General features: G+C 43.3%; 2 protein-coding genes and 2 long non-coding RNA genes across 10 annotated transcripts in view; 1 reads left to right on the forward strand and 3 right to left on the reverse strand.

The window, feature by feature from the left end:
• rnpepl1 (arginyl aminopeptidase like 1) overlaps nucleotides 1-9,813 on the reverse strand; it is a 39,112-nt gene extending 29,299 nt beyond the window's left edge. Inside the window, exon 1 of one of the 2 annotated variants that reach the window (XR_003864763.2) lies at nucleotides 8,936-9,813. Coding sequence is in view for 1 of the 2 variants with exons in the window: in XM_029673282.2 (XP_029529142.1) it covers nucleotides 8,936-9,397 (462 nt within the window). In the remaining variant the exon portion in view is untranslated. The remainder of the gene's footprint in view (nucleotides 1-8,935) is intronic. The other variant, XM_029673282.2, reaches the window with a different exon arrangement.
• LOC115137165 (uncharacterized) lies at nucleotides 64-8,881 on the reverse strand. The gene is made up of 3 exons (XR_003864764.2): nucleotides 2,219-8,881; nucleotides 1,918-1,991; nucleotides 64-189 (listed from the first exon to the last, which is right to left on the reverse strand). It is a non-coding gene; the product is annotated as an uncharacterized LOC115137165 (long non-coding RNA).
• A 244-nt stretch (nucleotides 9,814-10,057) lies between the features above and the next one.
• Nucleotides 10,058-12,524, forward strand: LOC135574003 (uncharacterized). Its single transcript, XR_010465110.1, has 2 exons — nucleotides 10,058-11,659; nucleotides 11,947-12,524. It is a non-coding gene; the product is annotated as an uncharacterized LOC135574003 (long non-coding RNA).
• A 7,634-nt stretch (nucleotides 12,525-20,158) lies between these two features.
• abcc5 (ATP-binding cassette, sub-family C (CFTR/MRP), member 5) overlaps nucleotides 20,159-21,744 on the reverse strand; it is a 59,165-nt gene continuing 57,579 nt past the window's right edge. For all 6 annotated transcript variants that reach the window (XR_003864767.2, XR_003864766.2, XR_003864765.2 and 3 more), the window contains one exon: nucleotides 20,159-21,662. Coding sequence is in view for 3 of the 6 variants with exons in the window: in XM_029673284.2 (XP_029529144.1) it covers nucleotides 21,561-21,662 (102 nt within the window). In the remaining 3 variants the exon portion in view is untranslated. The remainder of the gene's footprint in view (nucleotides 21,663-21,744) is intronic.

Below are 21,744 nucleotides of genomic sequence, written 5' to 3' on the forward strand. Positions count from 1 at the left end.
CTCCCCATATTGACTGATATCAACCAATTCAATCATTTAAAAAAAAGACAATGCAAGTTAAAGTTGTGTCTAGTAAAATGTTTATGCCGAGTGCCAGTTTTATCTCCGTTCATACACATCAGGATCAAGCCCGTCTGGACTTCATCGCATCATCTTGCAAGTCTCCATGTGCTGGCTCCATACATGTTTCTGTGAACACATACACACACACTGTTCTATTACCAATGGCAGTAAGGGATAGGTGATATCTGACACACAAACAGGTACTATGTTGGAGTTTGAACAGGTCAGACTAAACCTTCCTAATTCTGTTCTCCCCATTGAGGTGAGGCTGGAGGTGAGGTCTTTGACAGAGCCCTATTGATGGGCATAGCAGCAAAGATCAGCTCCTAGTCCCTCAAAGATACTGGTTGGTAACACACAAACACACACAGAGCACCAATTACATTATAAATGGTGGTTATGAGTAGCCTGGGAGAACCAACCCGATGGCTGCGTTCACCTTTCTATTTCACTTCAGATATAATAAAATGTGAAGTGAGATAGAATGGTGAACACAGCGATCAGGCTGGTTCCACCAGGCTAGGTTATACCCTGGATATTATATGGTGAACACAGTGATCAGGCTGGTTCCCACCAGGCTAGGTTACACCCTGGATATTATATGGTGAACACAGTGATCAGGCTGGTTCCACCAGGCTAAGTTATGCACTAGACATTATATGGTGATCAGGCTGGTTACACTAGGCTAGGTTATACCCTGGACATTATATGGTGAACACAGTGATCAGGCTGGTTATACCAGGCTAGGTTATAGCCTGGAGATTATATGGTGAACACAGTGATCAGGCTGGTTCCCAACAGGCTAGGTTATACCCTGGACATTATATGGTGATCAGGCTGGTTCCATCAGGCTAGGTTATACCCTGGACAATATATGGTGATCAGGCTGGTTCCATCAGGCTAGGTTATACCTTGGACATTATATGGTGAACACAGTGATCAGGCTGGTTCCACCAGGCTAGGTTATACCCTGGACATTATATGGTGATCAGGCTGGTTCCACCAGGCTAGGTTATACCCTGGACATTATATGGTGATCAGGCTGGTTCCACCAGGCTAGGTTATACCCTGGACATTATATGGTGATCAGGCTGGTTCCACCAGGCTAGGTTATACCCTGGACATTATATGGTGATCAGGCTGGTTCCACCAGGCTAGGTTATACCCTGGACAATATATGGTGATCAGGCTGGTTCCATCAGGCTAGGTTATACCCTGGATATTATATGGTGAACTGGTGATCAGGCTGGTTCCACCAGGCTAGGTTATACCCTGGACATTATATGGTGATCAGGCTGGTTCCACCAGGCTAGGTTATACCCTGGACATTATATGGTGATCAGGCTGGTTCCACCAGGCTAGGTTATACCCTGGACATTATATGGTGATCAGGCTGGTTCCACCAGGCTAGGTTATACCCTGGACATTATATGGTGATCAGGCTGGTTCCACCAGGCTAGTTATACCCTGGCTTAGGTTATACCCTGGACATTATATGGTGATCAGGCTGGTTCCACCAGGCTAGGTTATACCCTGGACATTATATGGTGATCAGGCTGGTTCCACCAGGCTATGTTATACCCTGGACATTATATGGTGAACACAGTGATCAGGCTGGTTCCATCAGGCTAGGCTATACCCTGGACATTATGTGGTGAACACAGTAATCAGGCTGGTTCCCAACAGGCAACAACAGAGGTGTCACAAGGGTACTTGTGTCACATGACACACTTTTATTCTGAGGTCTTGCCTGACAAGCTGTGAAAATAGCAAGTGAACAGTGGATGAAATCATTTTTTTTGGAGGTCCCTAAACCATTCCAATCACATTGCTGGACATGTTATGATACCCAACTTTGCTCCTTTTGGTAGGTCCCGGCATCCGTTCATGACCAGGGGATCAGTTTGGCACCCAACTGTGCACTTGGTCTAACAGAAAAACAGGGTCAAAGACGGTTATCGTCCCTCAATTATAAACATGATTACGTTATTTCTTGAGCTGCGTTTGGAAGCTAATTCTATGCTGCACAGATGGAGACAGACTGGCTCCAAATTGGATTAGATTGAGGCCGGTGACGGTGCTAGCGATGATAGTGATAATGATTCTCAAAATATGCATAACCAGCAGTCTATGGTCTAGCTACCGGTATACTCACTTTTCAGTCTCAAACGGCTGTGATCCTTTGATTTGAACGGTCTGGTGGCGATGAAATAACAGCGCCCCATCCGATGAGGAGATTCATTTATCTGGCCCAGGTTACCCCGGTGGGAGGAGTTTGACCCGGGTGAAAAGTGATTGCATTCATTTCAGAACCGGGCCTCCCGGGCGCTAGAATAAATGTCTGACTCATATCGATACCACATAGGCCGTTTCAAAAGGGAAGGAGGGAGTCAGGCAGGAAAAAGGAGAGGGATGTGCGAGAAAAGATCGACATTTAGAACAAAAACTAACAAACAAGACAAAAGCAAATGGATTAGACTGCTAATGTTTTATGACAAATATTTGGTGACCAATCACAAGTGGGGCACCGCCCTTAATGGGTGGCCCGCCGGTGGAGCATACACCCAAAACCTTTGCCTCCTGTTACATTGATTTCAATATGATATCCATGAAAGAGATTACCACTCATTAACACTCATTTTTACATCACTGGTTAGAAGAGAATTTGTTGAACAGTCATCTAGATGGAGATTCTGGGAGGCTGCCGAAACGGGCCAGAAACAAGTCAGTTGCTTTGTTACTTAACTTCAACGAATTACGACCCGGCACAGGATATCAACACTGACTAGGGCTGGCTGTTATTCAGGTGATAGTTTGACCCTCAAATCGGTGTATTGGCGTGCGGCTATCGGCTTTTATACAGAGAGTGCCCCAAGTTTTCTGTGCCATTTCAAGCATTCAAATTATAACGGCGTTCATAGTCCTGCGACGGACAGATGCATACAAAATCAACAGTACCAAGCCAAATATACAGTTGAAGTGGGAAGTTTACATACACTTAGGTTGGAGTCATTAAAACTCATTTTTCAACCACTCCACCCATTTCTTGTTAACAAACAATAGTTTTGGCAAGTCGGTTAGGACATCTACTTCGTGCATGACAAGTCATTTTTTCCCCAACAATTGTTTACAGACATATTATTTAACTTATAACTCACTGTATCACAATTCCAGTGGGTCAGAAGTTTACATACACTAAGTTAACTGTGCTTTTCGACCTCCACAAGTCTGGTTCATCCTTGGGAGCAATTTCCAAACGCCTGAAGGTACCACGTTCATCTGTACAAACAATAGTACGCTAGTATAAACACCATGGGACTACGCATGGAGAAACGTTCTGTCTCCTAGAGATGAATGTACTTTGGTGCGAAAAGTGCAAATCAATCTCAGAACAACAGCAAAGGACCTTGTGAAGATTCTGGAGGAAACAGGTACAAAAGTATCTATATCCACAGTAAAACGAGTCCTATATCAACATAACCTGAAAGGTTGCTCAGCAAGGAAGAAGCCACTGCTCCAAAACCACCATAAAAAAGCCAGACTACGGTTTGCAACTGCACAAAGATCATACTTTTTGGAGAAATCTTGCAACCTTACAGTTAACTAGTCCAATGCAATAACGACCTGCCTCTCTCTCGTTGCACTCCACAAGGAGACTGCCTGTTATGCGAATGCAGTAAGCCAAGGTAAATTGCTAGCTAGCATTAAACTTATCTTATAAAAAACAATCAATCATAATCACTAGTTAACTACACATGGTTGATGATATTACTAGATATTATCTAGCGTGTCCTGCATTGCATATAATCTGACTGAGCATAAGTGCATACAAGTATCTTAGTATCTGACTGAGCGGTGGTAGGCAGAAGCAGGCGTGTAAACATTCATTCAAACAGCACTTTCGTGCGTTTTGCCAGCAGCTCTTCGTTGTGCGTCAAGCATTGCACTGTTTATGACTTCAAGCCTATCAACTCCCGAGATGAGGCTGGTGTAACCGAAGAGAAATGGCTAGCTAGTTAGCGCGCGCTAATAGCGTTTCAAACATCGCTCGCTCTGAGCCTTCTAGTCGTTGTTCCCCTTGCTCTGCATGGGTAACGCTGCTTCGAGGGTGGCTGTTGTCGTTGTGTTGCTGGTTCGAGCCAGGAGAGGGACGGAAGCTATACTGTTACACTGGCAATACTAACGTGCCTATAAGAACATCAAATAGTCAAAGGTTAATGAAATACAAATGGTATAGAGGGAAATAGTCCTAGAATTCCAATAATAACTACAACCTAAAACTTCTAACCTGGGAATATTGAAGAATCATGTTAAAAGGAACCACCAGCTTTCATATGTTCTCATGTTCTGAGCAATGAACTGAAACGTTAGCTTTCTTACATGGCACATATTGCACTTTTACTTTCTTCTCCAACACTTTGTTTTGCATTATTTAAACCAAATTGAACATGTTTCATTATTTACTTGAGGCTAAATTGATTTTATTGATGTATTATATTAAGTTAAAATAAGTGCTCATTTAGTATTGTTGTAATTGTCATTATTACAAATGTAAAAAATAATAATAATAAAAAAATTAAAAATTGCCCAATTAATCGGTATCTGCTTTTTTGGTCCTCCAATAATCGGTAATGGTATTGAAAAATCATAATCGGTCGACCTCTAGTCAGGAAGTTAAAGCTTGGTCGCAAATGGGTCTTCCAAATGGACAATGACCCCAAGCATACTTCCAAAGTTGTGGCAAAATTGCTTAATGACAACAAAGTCAAGATATTGGAGTGGCCATCACAAAGCCCTGACCTCAATCCCATATAACATTTGGGGGCAGAACTGACAAAGCGTGTGTGAGCAAGAAGGCCTACAAACCTGATTCAGTTACACCAGCTCTGTCAGGAGGAATGGGCCAAAATTCACCCAACTTATTGTGGGAAGCTTGTGGAAGGCTACCCTAAACGTTTGACCCAAGTTAAACAATTTAAAGGCAATCCTACCAAATACTAATTGAGTGGATGTAAACTTCTGACCCACTGGGAATGTGATGAAAGAAAATAAACTGAAATAAATCATTCTCCCTACTATTATTCAGACATTTCACATTATTAAAATAAAGTGGTGATCCTATCTGACTTAAGAAAGGGAATTTTTACTAGGATTAAATGTCAGGAATTGTGAAAAACTGAGTTTAAATGTATTTGGCTAAGATGTATGTAAACTACCCGACTTCAACTGTATGAATCTGTTTAAAGCAATCAATTCAATATACTTGTGATGACTATAAACTTTTATAAAGAAGCAAAATATTGTGTAATTCCACAACATTTTATGTGGTAAAAATGTGAGCTTGTGTAATGTAGTAACTGTCCACATTGGGCAAATTGGTGTAATATAAAATAATGAATGTACCACAAGCAGACATTCACTTTTTTTACTGAAAGACGATCCCCAGTGATTACCCACAATGTTGCATAACAATTGAATTCAATAATTCATTGTTTGAGAGAACTGTACAACCATCAAGATTAGGGATGCACGATATATCGATAAGCATATCAGAATTGGCCGATATTAGCTGAAAATGCCAACATCAGCATGGGCCCAATGTCTAGTTTAACGCCGATGTCAAAGGTGACGTGCATACCTAGGTAGATGACGTAATGATGCCACAAAAAATATAGCTCTACACGTGCAACACAGCATTCCTAACCTAGTCCACAATTTCTGCTGTGTGGATCGAGCAGTCAACAAGTCCAACAGTCATTTGAAAGAGTAAGAAAATTTCAGCGAGACAACTCAAAGTTGAAATCCATTATCGCCAAGACAATAGAATTCATTGCCCTTCACAATCAGCCATTCTCTGACATGGATGATGTTGGCTTTCGCTGACTGGTCGAGCACCTCGAGCCCCGGTACACACTGCCAAGTAGGCGCTATTTTTCAGATGTTGCCCTACCGGAGTTACAATAGTATTCTTGAAACGCACATCCGTGAGCTACACTGCTATTAGCTTCACGACTGACATTTGGACCAGTGATGTCAGCATGCTCATGGGGCTGACAACTGGCTCGAGAAATAAGCTCATCAACTGCATCTGCAGCAGACGTGATACCCTCTGTCATGGTATTGAAACACCTGCTCAACAAAACCCCACTGTCCATGTCGGAAGTTAATTTGGAAAAGTACTCTACTAGAGGCCGTGAACAAGCAATTCAGTGACATTCTTTCTGAGCTTCTACTGTGTCGCCATCATGTTTGATGCTAGGTACAAGGACCGCTACATTGATGCAGACAAGAAACTGGGTTTACGGTAAATGTTACCTACACATCTGGACAAGATGGAAACAGACACAGTGACAGTGTGCACTGAGGAAGAGAGACCACAGACAGACAGAGCTGAAACTTCACTGCTTCATATGTATGATGAAATCCTGGTTGAGAATGAACAAATGAACAGCGAAACAGCAAGTAAGTACAGTAAATAGGATTAGATGATGTTTTACTGGTAATGGGGACATACGTAAATGCCAACAAAATAACTGTTTGGTCAGTGTGCGTGTGTGTGTGTATATGTTTCAACTATTTAACTGTACTCGAATGCTTAAAAGGCCACTAAAACAGTAAACATCGGTATGTGTTTTTTTGGCAAGGAAAATATTGGATATATCGGTTTAAGCCAAAAATGTCATATCGGTGCATTCCTAATCAAGATTAATTGTCAGATCCAACAGCAGATCTCTTTGTTTCGTGGGACCTGGAAATAGTATCTGTTTTGTCCGAGTTTAAACAGAGATGCTAGTTCTAGGTTCCAAGAAACAAGAGAGATCTGCTGTTGGATAGGACAATTAATCTTGATGGTTGTACAGTCATCTCAAAAAAACTGTGAAAGCCCTCGGTGTTACTCTGGACAATGATTTCTCTATTGACGAACATATCAATATTTCATTGACAGCTTTTTTCAAATTTCGTAACATTGCAAAAAATTCTAAACTTTTGTCCAAAAATGATGCAGAAAAGCAAATCCATGCTTTTGTCACTTCTAGATTAGACTACTGCAATGCTCTACTCTTCGGCTACCCAGATAAAGCACCAAAAAAAATCAGTTCGTGCTAAACACGGCTGCTAGAATCCTGACCAGAAGCAAAACATTTCTAAGCAAACAGCTGGAGGCAGGGCTTTCTCCTATAGAGCTCCAAATTTCTGGAATGGTCTGCCTATCCATGTGAAAGACACAGACTCGGTCTCAACCATTAAGTCTTTACTGAAGACTCATCTCTTTAGTAGGTCCTATGATTGAGTGTAGTCTGGCCCAGGGGTGCAAGGTGAACAGCAAGGCACTGGAGCGACGAACTACCCTTGCTGTCTAAGCCTGGCCTGCTGAGTCACTCACTGGCTTACTAGTGCTCTTCCATGCCGGAGGGGTGCGTCACTTGAGTGGGCTGAGTCACAGACATGATCTTCCTGTCCGGTTTTGCCCTCCCCCCTTGGGCTCGTGCAGTGGAGGAGATCAGGGTGGGCTTTACTCAGCCTTGTCTCAGGGTAGTAAGTTTGTGGTCTGTTGATATCCCTCTAGTGCTAGTGGTGTGGGGGCTTGTGCTTTGGCAAAGTGGGTGGGGTTATATCCTGCCTGGTTGGCCCTGTCCGGGGGTATCGTCGGACGGGGCCAGTGTCCCCCGACCCACCCCTGGTCCCAGTCTCCAGTATCTATGCTGCAATAGTCTATTTGCCGGAGGGCTAGGGTCAGTCTGTTATATCTGGTGTAATTCTCCTGTCTTATCAGGTGTCCTGTGTGAATTTAAGTATGCTCCCTCTAATTCTCTCTGTCTCCTCCCGGAGGACCTGAGCCCTAGGATCATGCCTCAGGACTACCTGGCCTGATGACTCCCGGCTGTCCCCAGTCCACCTGGGTGTGCTGCTGCTCCAGTTTCAACTGTTCTGCCTTCAGCTAGGGAATGGTTTTGACCACTAAAGTCATGCCTCACTGCTCTGATTGGTGCAACTAAACCAAAGTGTGAAATGATAGGCCTCTCTTCTATAATGAACAGGTACCTGCAAAAATAATATTAAAAGGAACCTCTTTATTTATTTTATTTTGCTGTTACATTTGAGTTTGGTGAACGATGCGCTCAGGGTGTTTTCACGTCCTTTGCAAAGTGTATCATGAGAAAAGTTATTGTTTGCCTATCATTTCACTTCCCATTTGAGAACCCAGAGAACCCTGGACACGGGCTGACTTTGCTGTACTGCAGAAAAGCCTGCCAGCAGCCTACCTACCAAAGGTTGCGCCTTGTCCATTACAATGTCAATACTTTGAAGATAACAATAAATGGCAAAGCTAAATATACTGGTTTGGTTTCCATCTATGGCAACGTTTTCCCTAAATGCTTATGACAAATCCAGCTCCAGAACCAGCCTAGACAGATGGCTAATCTTTTTAATACGGTGTAGTAAAAAAAATTAAAAACTAAAACAATAGACAATATTGGCTAGCTAGATACGTTTAGGAGGATAGCTAGCTAAGCTGTCAGTTCCCTATTTGTTGACGTTTCTCCACTCCACGTGGAAATCACCATGATGTTCTTTCCCCACCCCAATTCGTGAATATGTATAAGTAGCCTACGTCATTCTTTGGAAGTCGAACCTAAACAAGCATTTCCGTTCTAGGGCAAACATGACGTTGAAATAGGGGCGGCATTGCCCTCTGGTGGGCGCCTTTAACATATGACAATGAAGCATACTCATTAAATTGTTTTAGAAAATACAATTACATATATTGCTTACTTAGTACGCCTTACTACGTTAACAATGGAGAGTTTAAAAATGATCCTAAGTTAATTTGAACTGTGCGCTCTAGACTCAACCTTTAAAGTGACCTTACCGCAGGACCGTCTGTTGTTGTGTAGCGAACGGTGATCTGGAAAGCCCGATGCGGCCGTATCGCGTAGGCTGGGAGGCTGATATTCAGCGAAGATCCATAGTCTGTGAATGGGTCTACCCGGTAGATGAGCGACGGGGAAATGTCCTGGGCACCGGTGGTGCCAGGCACCTTGCAGTCTATGGACTGAATTAGCAAGGATGGGTGAGTGTCCAGAACCAAAGTCTGCACTCCTGGTTGGATAGCCACAAGTTCCAGGACTTGCCACCCAGTGATCTCCTTTACGGCAAAGTTGAGGCGGAGGTCGAGATGGAAGTGGCGAAGCTTGAAGCAGTGGAAGTTGGACGCAGAGGCGATGTCGACGAGGCGACACTGACCCAGACCTTGGCCGCCCTCACACGACTTGCTAGGCACTGTGAGCACTTTGCGGCAGCAACACAGTGTCGGACGCTGGAATTGGGCCATTATAACTTCCCGTGAGGAATAAATGAACGCGCAAAAAGGAACAACAACCGTAGTTGAAGCGTATAAAATGTGCAAATTAGCTGGATATGTCAGCTCCAGAGTAGCTGCCACATAGCTAATGAGCTAGCTGCCGACATGTTACTTTGTAGAAAAGGGGCTTTGGTTGAGCAACTACTTCCAGAGTGACATTACCAACAAAAAACAGTAGAGAAAAAATACATCAAAAATATGTCAAATCCATCGGGACCAAAGTTGAACGAGTTGTGCATTTCCAAGTCCTCGACTTGCGCAAAGAGAGAAGAATCTGGGAGCCGGTTATACAGACTTGTGAAAAACAATGTAGCGCGAATAAAGAAAAAGAAAAGGGTGAACATACAGTTGAAATGAAAGGAGCTTGGGCTATGTGACTCCCGTAGAAAACAGGAAGTAAAAAAAAGAGGGAGGAAATATTTGAGACAGGAAAGTTTTAGAGCTGTAGGGGGGCGCTACAGAGACGAGAGTGGACTCAGCAAGGTAGCCTAAACATAGCCTATAGCATCATTTAGCCTAATTAGCCTTAGCATCAGCTCTAACTCGACGTTAACAAAACGCATATTCCACGGAGCGAATAGTCATTGAATGGAAATCAAATTGGCGTTGCACCAGTGAGTGACATGCATTATGCAGGAAACTGATACATATTTCACACTCATGGCAGAGAAAGGTAGACGGCCATAGTGTAAATGTGATACTTTGTATCAATGGGTATCCGTTTGCAAAGCCGGAAACTACCATCCCATGAGAGTAGTTACAATGGATAGATAACCTTTATTCGTAATTGTTTCCTCGTTGCCCTGGATATGTTGTTGGTGTCCTTGGCTTGCGCTCAGCGGTTTGCAGGGGGCACGCGGGGGGAGGGGTGTTCCCGACCGGAATTCTACAGGAGGACGATGGAGGGGATGCCGCGGTGCGCATGACGACGAAACGTCAACCAGATGATGCCCCAGTTTTTCCACGATCCACATTCAAGCCCATCTTTCAACATTTTCAGGGCAAACAACATATGGAGGTTGTTGTATCGACATTGCAACTGTAGCTGTGATGAAATGTGAGACCCCGTTCGGGCGTCCCAGCTAATTTACAATAGCTAAAATGTCACATGGACCCTATTGATAAATTACACTGAACAAAAATATAAACGCAACATGGAAAGTTTGATCCCATTTTTCATGAGCTGAAAAAAAGATCCCAGACATTTTCCATACGCACAAAACGCGTATTCTACTTTTAAACGGAGATGCTAGTTCTTGGTCCCAAGAAACAAATAGTTCTTCTGTTGAATCTGACAATCAATCTTGATGGTTGAACATTCGTCTCAAATACAACTGTGAAGGACCTCGGCGTTACTCTGGACCCTGATCTCTCTTTTGACGAACATATCAAGACTATTTCAAGGACAGCTTTTTTCCATCTACATAACATTGCAAAAATCAGAAACTGTTTTGGACAAAACTTATGCAGAAAAATTCATCCATGCTTTTGTTACTTCTATGTTAGACTACTGCAATGCTCTACTTTCCGGCTACCCTGATAAAGCACTAAATAAACTTCATTTAGTGCTAAACACGGCTGCTAGAATCTTGACTAGAGACAAATAATTTGATCATATTATTCCAGTGCTAGCCTCCCTTACACTGGCTTCCTGTTAAGGAAAGAGCTTATTTCAAGGTTTTACTGCAAACCTACAAAGCATTACATGGGCTTGCTCTTACCTATCTTTCCGATTTGGTCCTGCGCTACGGTCACAAGATGCAAGCCTCCTTATTGTCCCTAGAATTTCTAGGCAAACTGCTGGAGGCAGGGCTTTCTCATATAGAGCTCAATTTTTATGGAATGGTCTGCCTATCCATGTGAGAGACGCAGACTCGGCCTCAACCGGTACCAATCTTTACTGAAGACTCATCTCTTCAGTAGGTCCTATGATTGAGTGTAGTCTGGCCCAGGAGTGTGAAGGTGAATGGAAAGGCACTGGAGCAACGAACCACCCTTGCTGTCTCTGCCTGGCTGGTTCCCCTCTCTCCACTGGGATTCTCTGCCTCTGACCCTATTACAGCGGCTGAGTCACTGGCTAACTGGTGCTCTTCCACGCCGTCCCTAGGAGGGGTGCGTCACTTGAGTGGGTTGAGTCACTGAAGTGATCTTCCTGTCTGGGTTGGCGCCACCCCTTGGGTTCGTGCCGTGGGGGAGATTTTCGTGGGCTATACTCGGCCTTGACTCAGGATGGTAAGTTGGTGGTTGAAGATATCCCTCTAGTGGTGTGGGGACTGTGCTTTGGCAAAGTGGGTGGGGTTATATCCTGCCTGTTTGGCCCTGTCCGGGGGTATCGTCAGTTGGGGCCACAGTGTCTCCTGACCCCTCCTGTCTTAGCCTCCAGTATTTATTCTGCAATAGTTTATGTGTCGGGGGGCTAGGGTCAGTCTGTTATATCTGGAGAATTTCTCCTCTTATCCGGTGTCCTGTGTGAATTTAAGTATGCTCTCTCTTTCTCACTTTCTTTCTCTCTCTCGGAGGACCTGAGCCCTAGGACCATGCCTCAGGACTACCTGGCATGATGACTCCATGCTGTCCCCAGTCCACCTGGCCGTGCTGCTGCTCCAGTTTCAACTGTTCTGCCTGCGGCTATGGAACCCTGACCTGTTCACTGGACGTGCTACCTGTCCCAGATCTGCTGTTTTCAACTCTCTAGAGACAGCAGAAGTGGTAGAGATACTCTGAATGATCGGCTATGAAAAGCCAACTGACATTTAATCCTGAGGCACTGACCTGTTGCACCCTCTACAACCACTGTGATTATTATTATTTGACCCTGCTGGTCATCTATGAACATTTGAACATCTTGGCCATGTTCTGTTATAATCTCCACCCGGCACAGTCAGAAAAGGACTGGCCACCCCTCATAGCCTGGTTCCTCTCTAGGTTTCTTCCTAGGTTTCTGGCCTTTCTAGGGAGATTTTCCAATTTTCCAAGCCACCATGCTTCTATATCTGCATTGCTTGCTGTTTGGGATTTTAGGCTTGGTTTCTATACAGCACTTAGTGACATTCGCTGATGTAAGAAGGGCTATATAAATACATTTGCTTGATATTTATCTCAAGTTTTGTGCACAAATTATTTTGCATCCCTGTTTGTGAGCATTTCTCATTTTCCAAGATCTAGCCACCTGACAGGTGTGGCAATCAACTCTCCTTCCGTGGCCTCCAATTGCTCTTAAATTCAAGTAAAACTAAATGCATGCTCTTCAACCGATCGCTGCCTGCACCTGCCCGCCCGTCCAACATCACTACTCTGGAAGGTTCTGTCTTAGAATATGTGGACAACTACAAATACGTAGGTGTCTGGTTTAGACTGTAAACTCTCCTTCCAGACTCATGTGTAACTCTGTGTTGTTGTTCGTGTCGAACTGCTTTGCTTTATCTTAGCCAGGTCCCAATTGTAAATGAGAACTTGTTCTCAACTTGCCTACCTGGTTAAATAAAGCTGAAATAAATAAATACAATTAAATCTCAAGAAGCTGATTAAACAGCATGATCATTACACATGTGTATCTTGTGCTTGGGACAATAAAAGGCCACTTAAGCAGTTTTGTCACACAACACAATGCCAACACAGTTGGCAGTACATCCAACTGGCCTCAACACCGCAGATCATGTGCAACCACGCCAGCCCAGGACCTCCCAAGTGGGTGGGCCTACCTATACCCATCCATGGCTGCACCCCTGCACCGTCATGTGAAATCCATAGATTAGGGCCTAATGAATTTATTTCAATTGACTGATGTCCTCAAATGAACTTCAATTGTTGAAATTGTTGCATGTTGCGTTTATATTTTTGTTCAGTATATATCAAACCTGGATACAGGCACAACAGTCTTCGCCGGCATAATGAAAGAAACACCAAATATTGTGGACATTCCTCGCAAAATATTTCTTCCAGCACTTCCAGCATTGCGTGCACTATCACAACAGCTGTTCATCACTTGATTTAGGAAAATTCCTCGATGGATCAGATGATGATGTGTGAAAATATGGCGTAACTAATCAGCTGGACACCAAATGTGCAAGTATTATGCATCGTTATTGAAGAACCACAGATATGACGGTATCATTTTATCTTTTAAGCATCACGGTAAGGTGAGTGGGGCCAAGCTTCCTGCCATTCAGGACCTCTATACCAGGCGGTGTCAGAGGAAGGCCCAAAAAATTGCCAAAGACTCCAGCCACCCTAGTTATAGACTGTTATCTCTGCTACCGGAGCGCCAAGTCTAGGTCCAAAAGGCTTCTTAACAGCTTCTACACCCAAGCCATAAGACTCCCGAACAGCTAATCAAATGGCTACCTGGATTATTAGCATTGTCCCACACCCCCCATTTCTACTCTGCTGCTACTTTCTGTGCATAGTCACTTTACCTATCCATAGTCACTCTACCTATCCATAGTCACTTTACCTATCCATAGTCACTTTACCTATCCATAGTCACTTTACCTATGCATAGTCACTTTACCTATCCATAGTCACTTTACCTATGCATAGTCACTTTACCTCTACCTACATGTACATATTACCTCAATTACCTCGACTAACCAGTGCCTCCACACATTGACTCTGTACCGGTACCCCCTGTAGATAGCCTCACTGCTGTTATTTTGTTGTTGCTCCTTAATTATTTGTTATTTTTAATTTGATTTATTTTTTTTACTTCAGTTTATTTTAGTAAATACTTTTAAAAAATCTTCACTGTAAGCTTGTATTCGGCACATGTGACAAATACGATTTGATTTGACTCTTTCGGTTAGAAGCATTCAATTTTGAAATCGCATTTATTATTTTGGATTTGTGTGCCCATGAACTTTTTTTCACCCTGTAACATGAGACACAATGTTATCTAGTTACACTGCATTTCTGAGATCTCTAAACAAAAACCTGTCTGTCAGCTAGATCCAGGATGGAGAATTCCCTCAAGACACCAACCATCATAATGGGATAAACATAGGTTTCAAATCAACTCGGGAATTTGATTGAATATTGATATATATATTATATTGATTGTGTGTGTGCATTTGTGTTGTCAGTAGTTATGTGTGTGTGTGAGCAAATGTCTGTGTGAGTGTGCATCATCACCCTCTGTATCGTTATACGATCAAGGACGGGGCAGTTGCCATACCAAGTAGTGATGCAGCCAGTCAATATGCTAACAATGGTGCAGCTGTAGAATGTTTTGAGGAGAAAGAGGCGCTGTCGCGCCTTCATGACTGTGCGTGTGGACCATTTTAAGCCCTTCAAGAAACTTGAAGCTCTCGCCCTGCTCCACTGCAGCCCCGTCGATGTGGATGGGGCATGCTCGTTTCCTGGAGTCCACGATCAGCTCCTTGCTCTTACTGACGTTGAGGGAGAGGTTTTTGTCCTGGCACCACACTACCAGGTCACTGACCTGTCTGTAAACAGCGACATAGGCAGAAATTACTGTATGGCTGGGCATAAGTAAAAGTGACTGGGCCAACATTTTCCAGCCAAAATACCCTGACATATTTACGTGAACATTTTTGCAATCAAATAGCATAATTTAACACATAACACAGGATAAATGTGACCAAGAAACACCAGAAATGCCCCTTGAGAAGCCCGTTATTAGCAGTAGTGTAGGTTAGTTGAGGTAATATGTACATGTAGGTAGAGTTATTAAAGTGACTTTGCATAGACGATAACAACAGAGAGTAGCAGCGGTGTAAAAGGTGGGGGCAATGCAAATAGTCTGGGTAGCAATTTGATTAGATGTTCAGTTGTCTTATGGCTTGTGGGTTGTTGGTCAATTTCTTCAACAAATGATCAGGTCTATATAATTATCAAACATACATTAGTAATGGAAAGGAAACACAGACTCTTTGTTTAAGTATTAAAATGATCCTTTAGTAATACAATTGTAAGCAGAAGTTGGTACAGAGTACAGTATATGATCGCTTTCCCCAGGTTCTGCAAAATGTCTAAGACATCCTGTAACTCATATAGCCTCTCCCAGTCCTCCTTGCGTGATTTTCTCTGGCAACAATATTTTAATAAATCTAACCTCCCCTGACAGCAGCAACCATCTTGTCAGCAATTAAAAGCTCAGAAGTGGGTTTGACCAAAACTTGACAAGTATAGGGTCATAACAAGGTGAACGAGTCCAAGCATCTTCTGACAGGTGACTGTTTTCATCAGGTCTGCGGCAGCCTTGTGTTCTCAGAAAACCAGTCGTATTCTCAGAACCTCAGATAGCCAGGTGGGGCCCAGACACGAGGAGTATGTATGAATGTAGGCAGTTTCCGCCTTTTAATAGTGTCTGAAGGGCACAACACTCAAAACAGGTGTTAATACACACACAGAGGTCTCCTAGAAGTCTATGACTAGGGTGGCTGGAGTCTTTGACAACTTATAAGGCCTTCCTCTGACACCGCCTGGTATAGAGGTCCTGGATGGCAGAAAGCCTGGCCCTGTGATGTACTGGGCCATACGCACTCCCCTCTGTAGTGCCTTACGGTCGGAGCCCGAGCAGGTGCCATACCAGGGTGTGATGCAACCAGTCAGAATACTCTCGATGGTGCAGCTGTAGAACTTTTTGAGGATCTGAGGACCCATGCCAAACCTTTTCAGTCTCTTGAGGGGAACTAGGCTTTGTCGTGCCCTCTTCACGACTGTATTGGTGTGTTTGGACCATGATAGTTTGTTGTTGATGTGGACACCAATGAACTTGAAGCTCTCAACCTGCTCCACTACAGCCCGTCAATGAGAATGGGGGCCTGCTCTGTCCTCCTTTTCCTGTAGTCCACAATTAGGAAGTTCTGTTGGTCTGTATCACCACCTGGTACGGCAACTGCACCGCCCACAACCTCAGGGCCCTCCAGAGGGTGGTGCGGTGTGTCGTCCGGTACAGCTGATGCTCTCATGCATGCCTCAGTATTGCTTGCCTTGAAGCGAGCATTTATCTCGTCTGGTAGGCTTGTGTCACTGGGCAGCCCACGGCTTCCCTTTTAGTCTGTAATAGTTTGCGAGCCCTGCTACATCCGATGAGTGTCGGAGCCGGTGTAGTACGATTCAATCATAATCCTGTATTGATGCTTTGCCTGGTTGATGGTTCGTCGGAGAGCATAGCGTGATTTCTTATAATCGTCCGGGTTAGAGTCCCGCTCCTTGAAACCGGCAGCTCTACCCTTTAGCTCAGTGCGGATGTTGCCTGTAATCCATGGCTTCTGGTTGGGGTATGTACGTACGGTCACTGTGGGGACGACATCATCAATGCACTTATTGATGAAGCCAGTGACTGATGTGGTGTACTCCTCAATGCCATCGGAAGAATCCTGGATCATATTCCAGTTTGTGCTAGCAAAACAGTCCTGTAGTTTAGCATCTATGTCACCTGACCACTTCTTTATTGACCTAGTCACTGGTGCTTCCTGCTTTAGTTTTTGCTTGTAAGTGGGAATCAGGAGGATATAATTATGGACAGATTTGCCAAATGGAGGGTGAGGAAGAGTTTTGTACGTGTCTCTGTGTGTGGAGTAAAAGAGGCCCAGAGTTTATTTCCCTTTGGTTGCACATTAACATGCTGGTATAAATTAGGTAAAACAGATTTAATTTTCCCTGCATTAAAGTCCCCGGCCACTAGGAGCGCTACCTCTGGATGAGCGTTTTCCTGTTTGCTTATGGCCGTATACAGCTCATTGAGTGTCGTCTTAGTGCCAGCATCGGTTTGTGTTCGTAAATAGACAGCTGCGAAAAATATAGATGAAAACTCTCATGGTAAATAGTGTGGTCTACAGCTTATAATGAGATATACTGTACCTCAAGCGAGCAAATCCTCGAGACTTCCTTAATATTAGATTTCGTGCACCAGTTAGTGTTTATAAATATACAAAGACAGACACCCCTTGTCTTACCGGAGACAGCTGTTCTATTTTGCCAATGCAGCGTAATCCCCTTTAGCTATATGTTATCCGTGTTGTCGTTCAGCCACGACTCTGTGAAACATAAGATATTACCGTTTTTCATGTCCCATTGGTAGGATATAAGTGATCGTGGTTTGTCTATTTTATTATCCAATGATTGTACGTTGGCTAATAGGACTGATTGTAGAGGCAGATTACCCACTCGCCATCGGATCCTTACAAGGCAACATGACCTACGTCACCGATATCTGTCTCTTTCTCAAGCGAATGATGGGGATTTGGGCCTTGTCAGGTGTCTGAAGTAAATCCTTCGTGTCCGACTCGTTAAAGAAAAAATCTTTGTCCAGTACGAAGTCAGTAATCGTTGTCCTGATATCCAGCAGCTATTCGGTCATAAGAGACAGTGGCAGAAACATTATGTACAAAATAAGTTACAAATAACGCAAAAAAACACACACAATCGCACAATTGGTTAGGAGTCCGTAAAAGGGCAGCCATCTCCTCTGGCGCCATTGTCTTGGCAGTGACATAGTGTCCCCATGAGTGACAGAACACTGAGCCAATCATGGCGCAAATAGAGAACATGCCCAATCACGGCACAACTAGAGAACATTACCTACCCCTACGGTCCGTCATTTCCGTTGGCTGCCCCAACACCACAGAAAGCACTGAGCTAGGCTGAAACACCTGCATTTTGGAGCTGCCTTAAGCAAAAAAGAGACCAAGTTACTATGTGGCTTTATTAACTCTTTGTAACATTTTTTTATTTTTTACATGGTTTACAAACTGATGTGTGACACTTATTGTCAATATAACATGCAAAACAGGCAACCCCTACAAAGTTGAATGACGGGTCACCACTGTGCCTAGGGATATTTTAGATGCTACTCACTGACAGCTGCAATCAGCCATTTCATATTTGCTTCGCGTACGCTGTGCAAACTGCAGGCTTCCCGACTGTAGGCTATGAGCTTGTGATTTACGATATGATTGCGATGTAACCCATTATATCCCAGTAATCTTTTTCTGCATTTAATCGTTCTTATTAGCCAGTAGACAATAAAACCAACAAATCAAGTATATATACAGTACTAGTCAAAAGTTTGGACACACCTACTCATTCAAGGGTTTTTCTTTATTTTTACATTGTAGAATAGTGAAGACATCAAAACAATGAAATAACACATATGAAATCATGTAGTAACTAAAAAAAGTGTTAAAACAAATCAAAATATATTTTATATTTGAGATTCCTCAAAGTAGCCACACTTTGCCTTGTTGACAGCTTGCAAACTCTTGGCATTCTCTCAACTAGCTTCATGAGGAATGCTATTCCAACAGTTTTGAAGGAGTTCCCATATATGCTGAGCACTTGTTGGGTTGAGGTCAGGTGTGGGTGGTGGCCAGGTCATCTGATGCAGCACTCCATCACTCTCCTTCTTGGTGAAATAGCCCTTACACAGCCTGGAGGTGTGTTGTGTCATTGTCCTGTGGAAAAACAAATAATAGTCTCTCTAATCACAAACCAGATGGGATGGCGTATCTGCAGAATGCTGTGATACAGGAGCCGGTTAAGTGTGCCTTGAATTCTAAATAAATCAGTGTCACCAGCAAAGCACCCCCACACCATCACACATTCTCCTCTGTGCTTCACGGTGGGAACCACACATGCGGAAATCATCCACGAACCTACTCTGCGTCTCAGAAAGACACGGTGGTTGGAACCAAAAATCTCAAATTAGTACTCACAGAAAAGGACAGATTTTCACCGCTCTAATGTCCATTGCTCATGTTTCTTGGCCCAAGCAAGTCTCTTCTTATTAGTGTCCTTAAGTAGTGGTTTCTTTGCAGAAATTCGACCATGAACACCGGATTCACTCGGTCTCCTCTGAACAGTTGATGTTGAGATGTGTCTGTTGAACTCTGAAGCATTTATTTGGGCTGTAATCTGTGGTGCAATTAACTCTAATGAACGTATTATCTGCAGAAGAGGTAACTCTGGGTCTTCCTTTCCTATGGCGGTCCTCATGAGAGCCAGTTTCATCATAGCACTTGAGGGTATTTGCAACTGTACTTGAAGAAACATTCAAAGTTCTTGACATTTTCCAGATTGACTGTCTTAAAGTAATTTCTCTTTGCTTATTTGAGCTGTTCTTGCCATAATATGGACTTTGTCCTTCACCAAATAGGGTCATCTTCTGTATACCACCCCTACCTTGTCACAACTGATTGGCTCAAACGCATTAAGGAAAGAAATTCCAGAAATGTACTTTTAACAAGGCACATCTGTTAATTGAAATCCATTCCAGGTGACTACCTCATGAAGCTGGTTGAGAGAATGCCAAGAGTGTGCAAAGCTGTCATCAAGGCAAAGGGTTGCTATTTTGAATAATCTCAAATATATTTAGATTTGTTTGGTTTTGGTTACTACATGATTCCATATGTGTTATGTTATAGTTTTGATGTTTTCACTAGTAAAAAGAAAGAAAAAAAACTTGGTGTGTCCAAACTTTTACTGTGTCAATATACATATTTTAAGACCCCCTGATTGGGTAGGTCAGTATTCAATCTGGCAGGACCTGCCTCTTATTGTAGATATTATGTTCTCCCTTCATCAAGCATAGCCTACCACCCCTCTCCCACATATTCTGTGTTTAAGTATTACAAATGTCAATATTCAAATGTAAATTGTACTCCCAATTCAGCATGTTGCTGCCACTTGTAACCCCCCACCCCTCCCCCCAAAAAAATAATGATCATTTTCTCCCTCACCCATCAACAACACTGACAAAGAACACACAGGTAAACCTAAAATAGTTTTATTGACAGAATATTTCAAAGCGATCCCTTTCCACTTCATCCTACCCTGTTAACAAGGCAATAATGAAGTCATGCTAAGGCTATAAAAAGTAATAGAAATGACAGAACGACACACATTCTGCAAGGCTTGCCGAGGTTATTTGTAGTTACAGTATGAGCATCACCTCAATACTGCAAAGACAGGATAGAGGTTCCCTACTACACCCAGTGCAGGAGTGTTATAATCTGTGTGGTTCTGGTCCAAACAGTGTCAATGAGCAGATTGACAACACACACATAAAAGATTCACTGGGTCAGGGCAAAGAGAATGAAATCTTGTTCAAATCACAAAGACCTTGTGCTCAACAGGCATCTTTTATGTCACCATAAATAATAATAATAATAATAATAATAATGTAGAACAGTCGCAGGACCTCCCCAACAGCAGATGGCGACCCCCTGTAGCTTCACCATCAGTGCAAAAGGGCTGTGACAAACAGTAACAACAAACTGAAGTTAACAGCAGTCAAAAGAATCATGATAATAACAAGTCAGTAGAAAGAGAGTTAAGAGAGGGACTAGGCTGCAGACATACAAGGCCTTTAAGAAGGGGTGATACCCTCTACCTTAAAGCAGGGTTATTTCTACCTTTAAGCAGGGGTGATACCCTCTACCTTTAAGCAGGGTTATTTCTACCTTTAAGAAGGGGTGATACCCTCTACCTTTAAGCAGGGTTATTTCTACCTTTAAGCACGTCCTTTTGATTGCCCAGTGAAAACACTGAGGACAAGCAGCACCATTTCTCTCTTAGAGTCTTATATCCCACTAGGCCCCACAGATCCACCACTTGTGCCAGGGTCCAGGGTTTAAGGGCTTGTGGGTTCAAGTCACAAGAGAAAGGATTACAGATGTTTCAAGCCGCAAAAAAAATAAACAGCGAAGTTAGACAGCAATGATGGTAAAACACGAGTGAATATACAATAATACATTTCATACAACTACGTTGTACATAGAGTCAGTAGAAAATAAAGCATATTTTACCACTGTAAATATATGTATATATAGATATATCCTATAAAACAGACCAGTTATGCTATGAATATAGCTACATGTAAAGCTTTATTTCTTATATATTACTAAAGACAGTACAGTATCAGTGGTTCCCTGACCATTCCAGCTGAAATGGCTTCTGAGCAAGCATCTCCTCAGGGCAGCCCTTGCCTTATACCAAGGACCTGATGCAACCGTAGAATTCTAATTCCATGGTCTGATGCTGCACTCCTCCACAGGCTGAGCGGTAAGCTCAGGGTGGGTACGCAGAGGAAGAGGTCAGATGGCTGGACCCCTTTGGGAGCGTCCTCCCCTCTCCTCGTCTCCAGGGCACATCTGTGCCTCCTGTACCCATTTTAGCCTTTCACAGAGATCTTGTTCTCCACGGCAGCCAGCATGGAACAGAATCGAGAGTTCTCATTGGCCAGCAGGTTGGCCGGCTCGTCAAACTCCACCACCTAAAAGAAATGGAGAAAACAAAACAAGGCTTTAGGGATTCCTTGGAGCATAAATGTGGGGTATCACTACATACATGTTGAT

The sequence above is a fragment of the Oncorhynchus nerka genome, linkage group LG11 (assembly GCF_034236695.1).
Source record: "Oncorhynchus nerka isolate Pitt River linkage group LG11, Oner_Uvic_2.0, whole genome shotgun sequence".
Lineage (NCBI taxonomy): Eukaryota > Metazoa > Chordata > Actinopteri > Salmoniformes > Salmonidae > Oncorhynchus > Oncorhynchus nerka.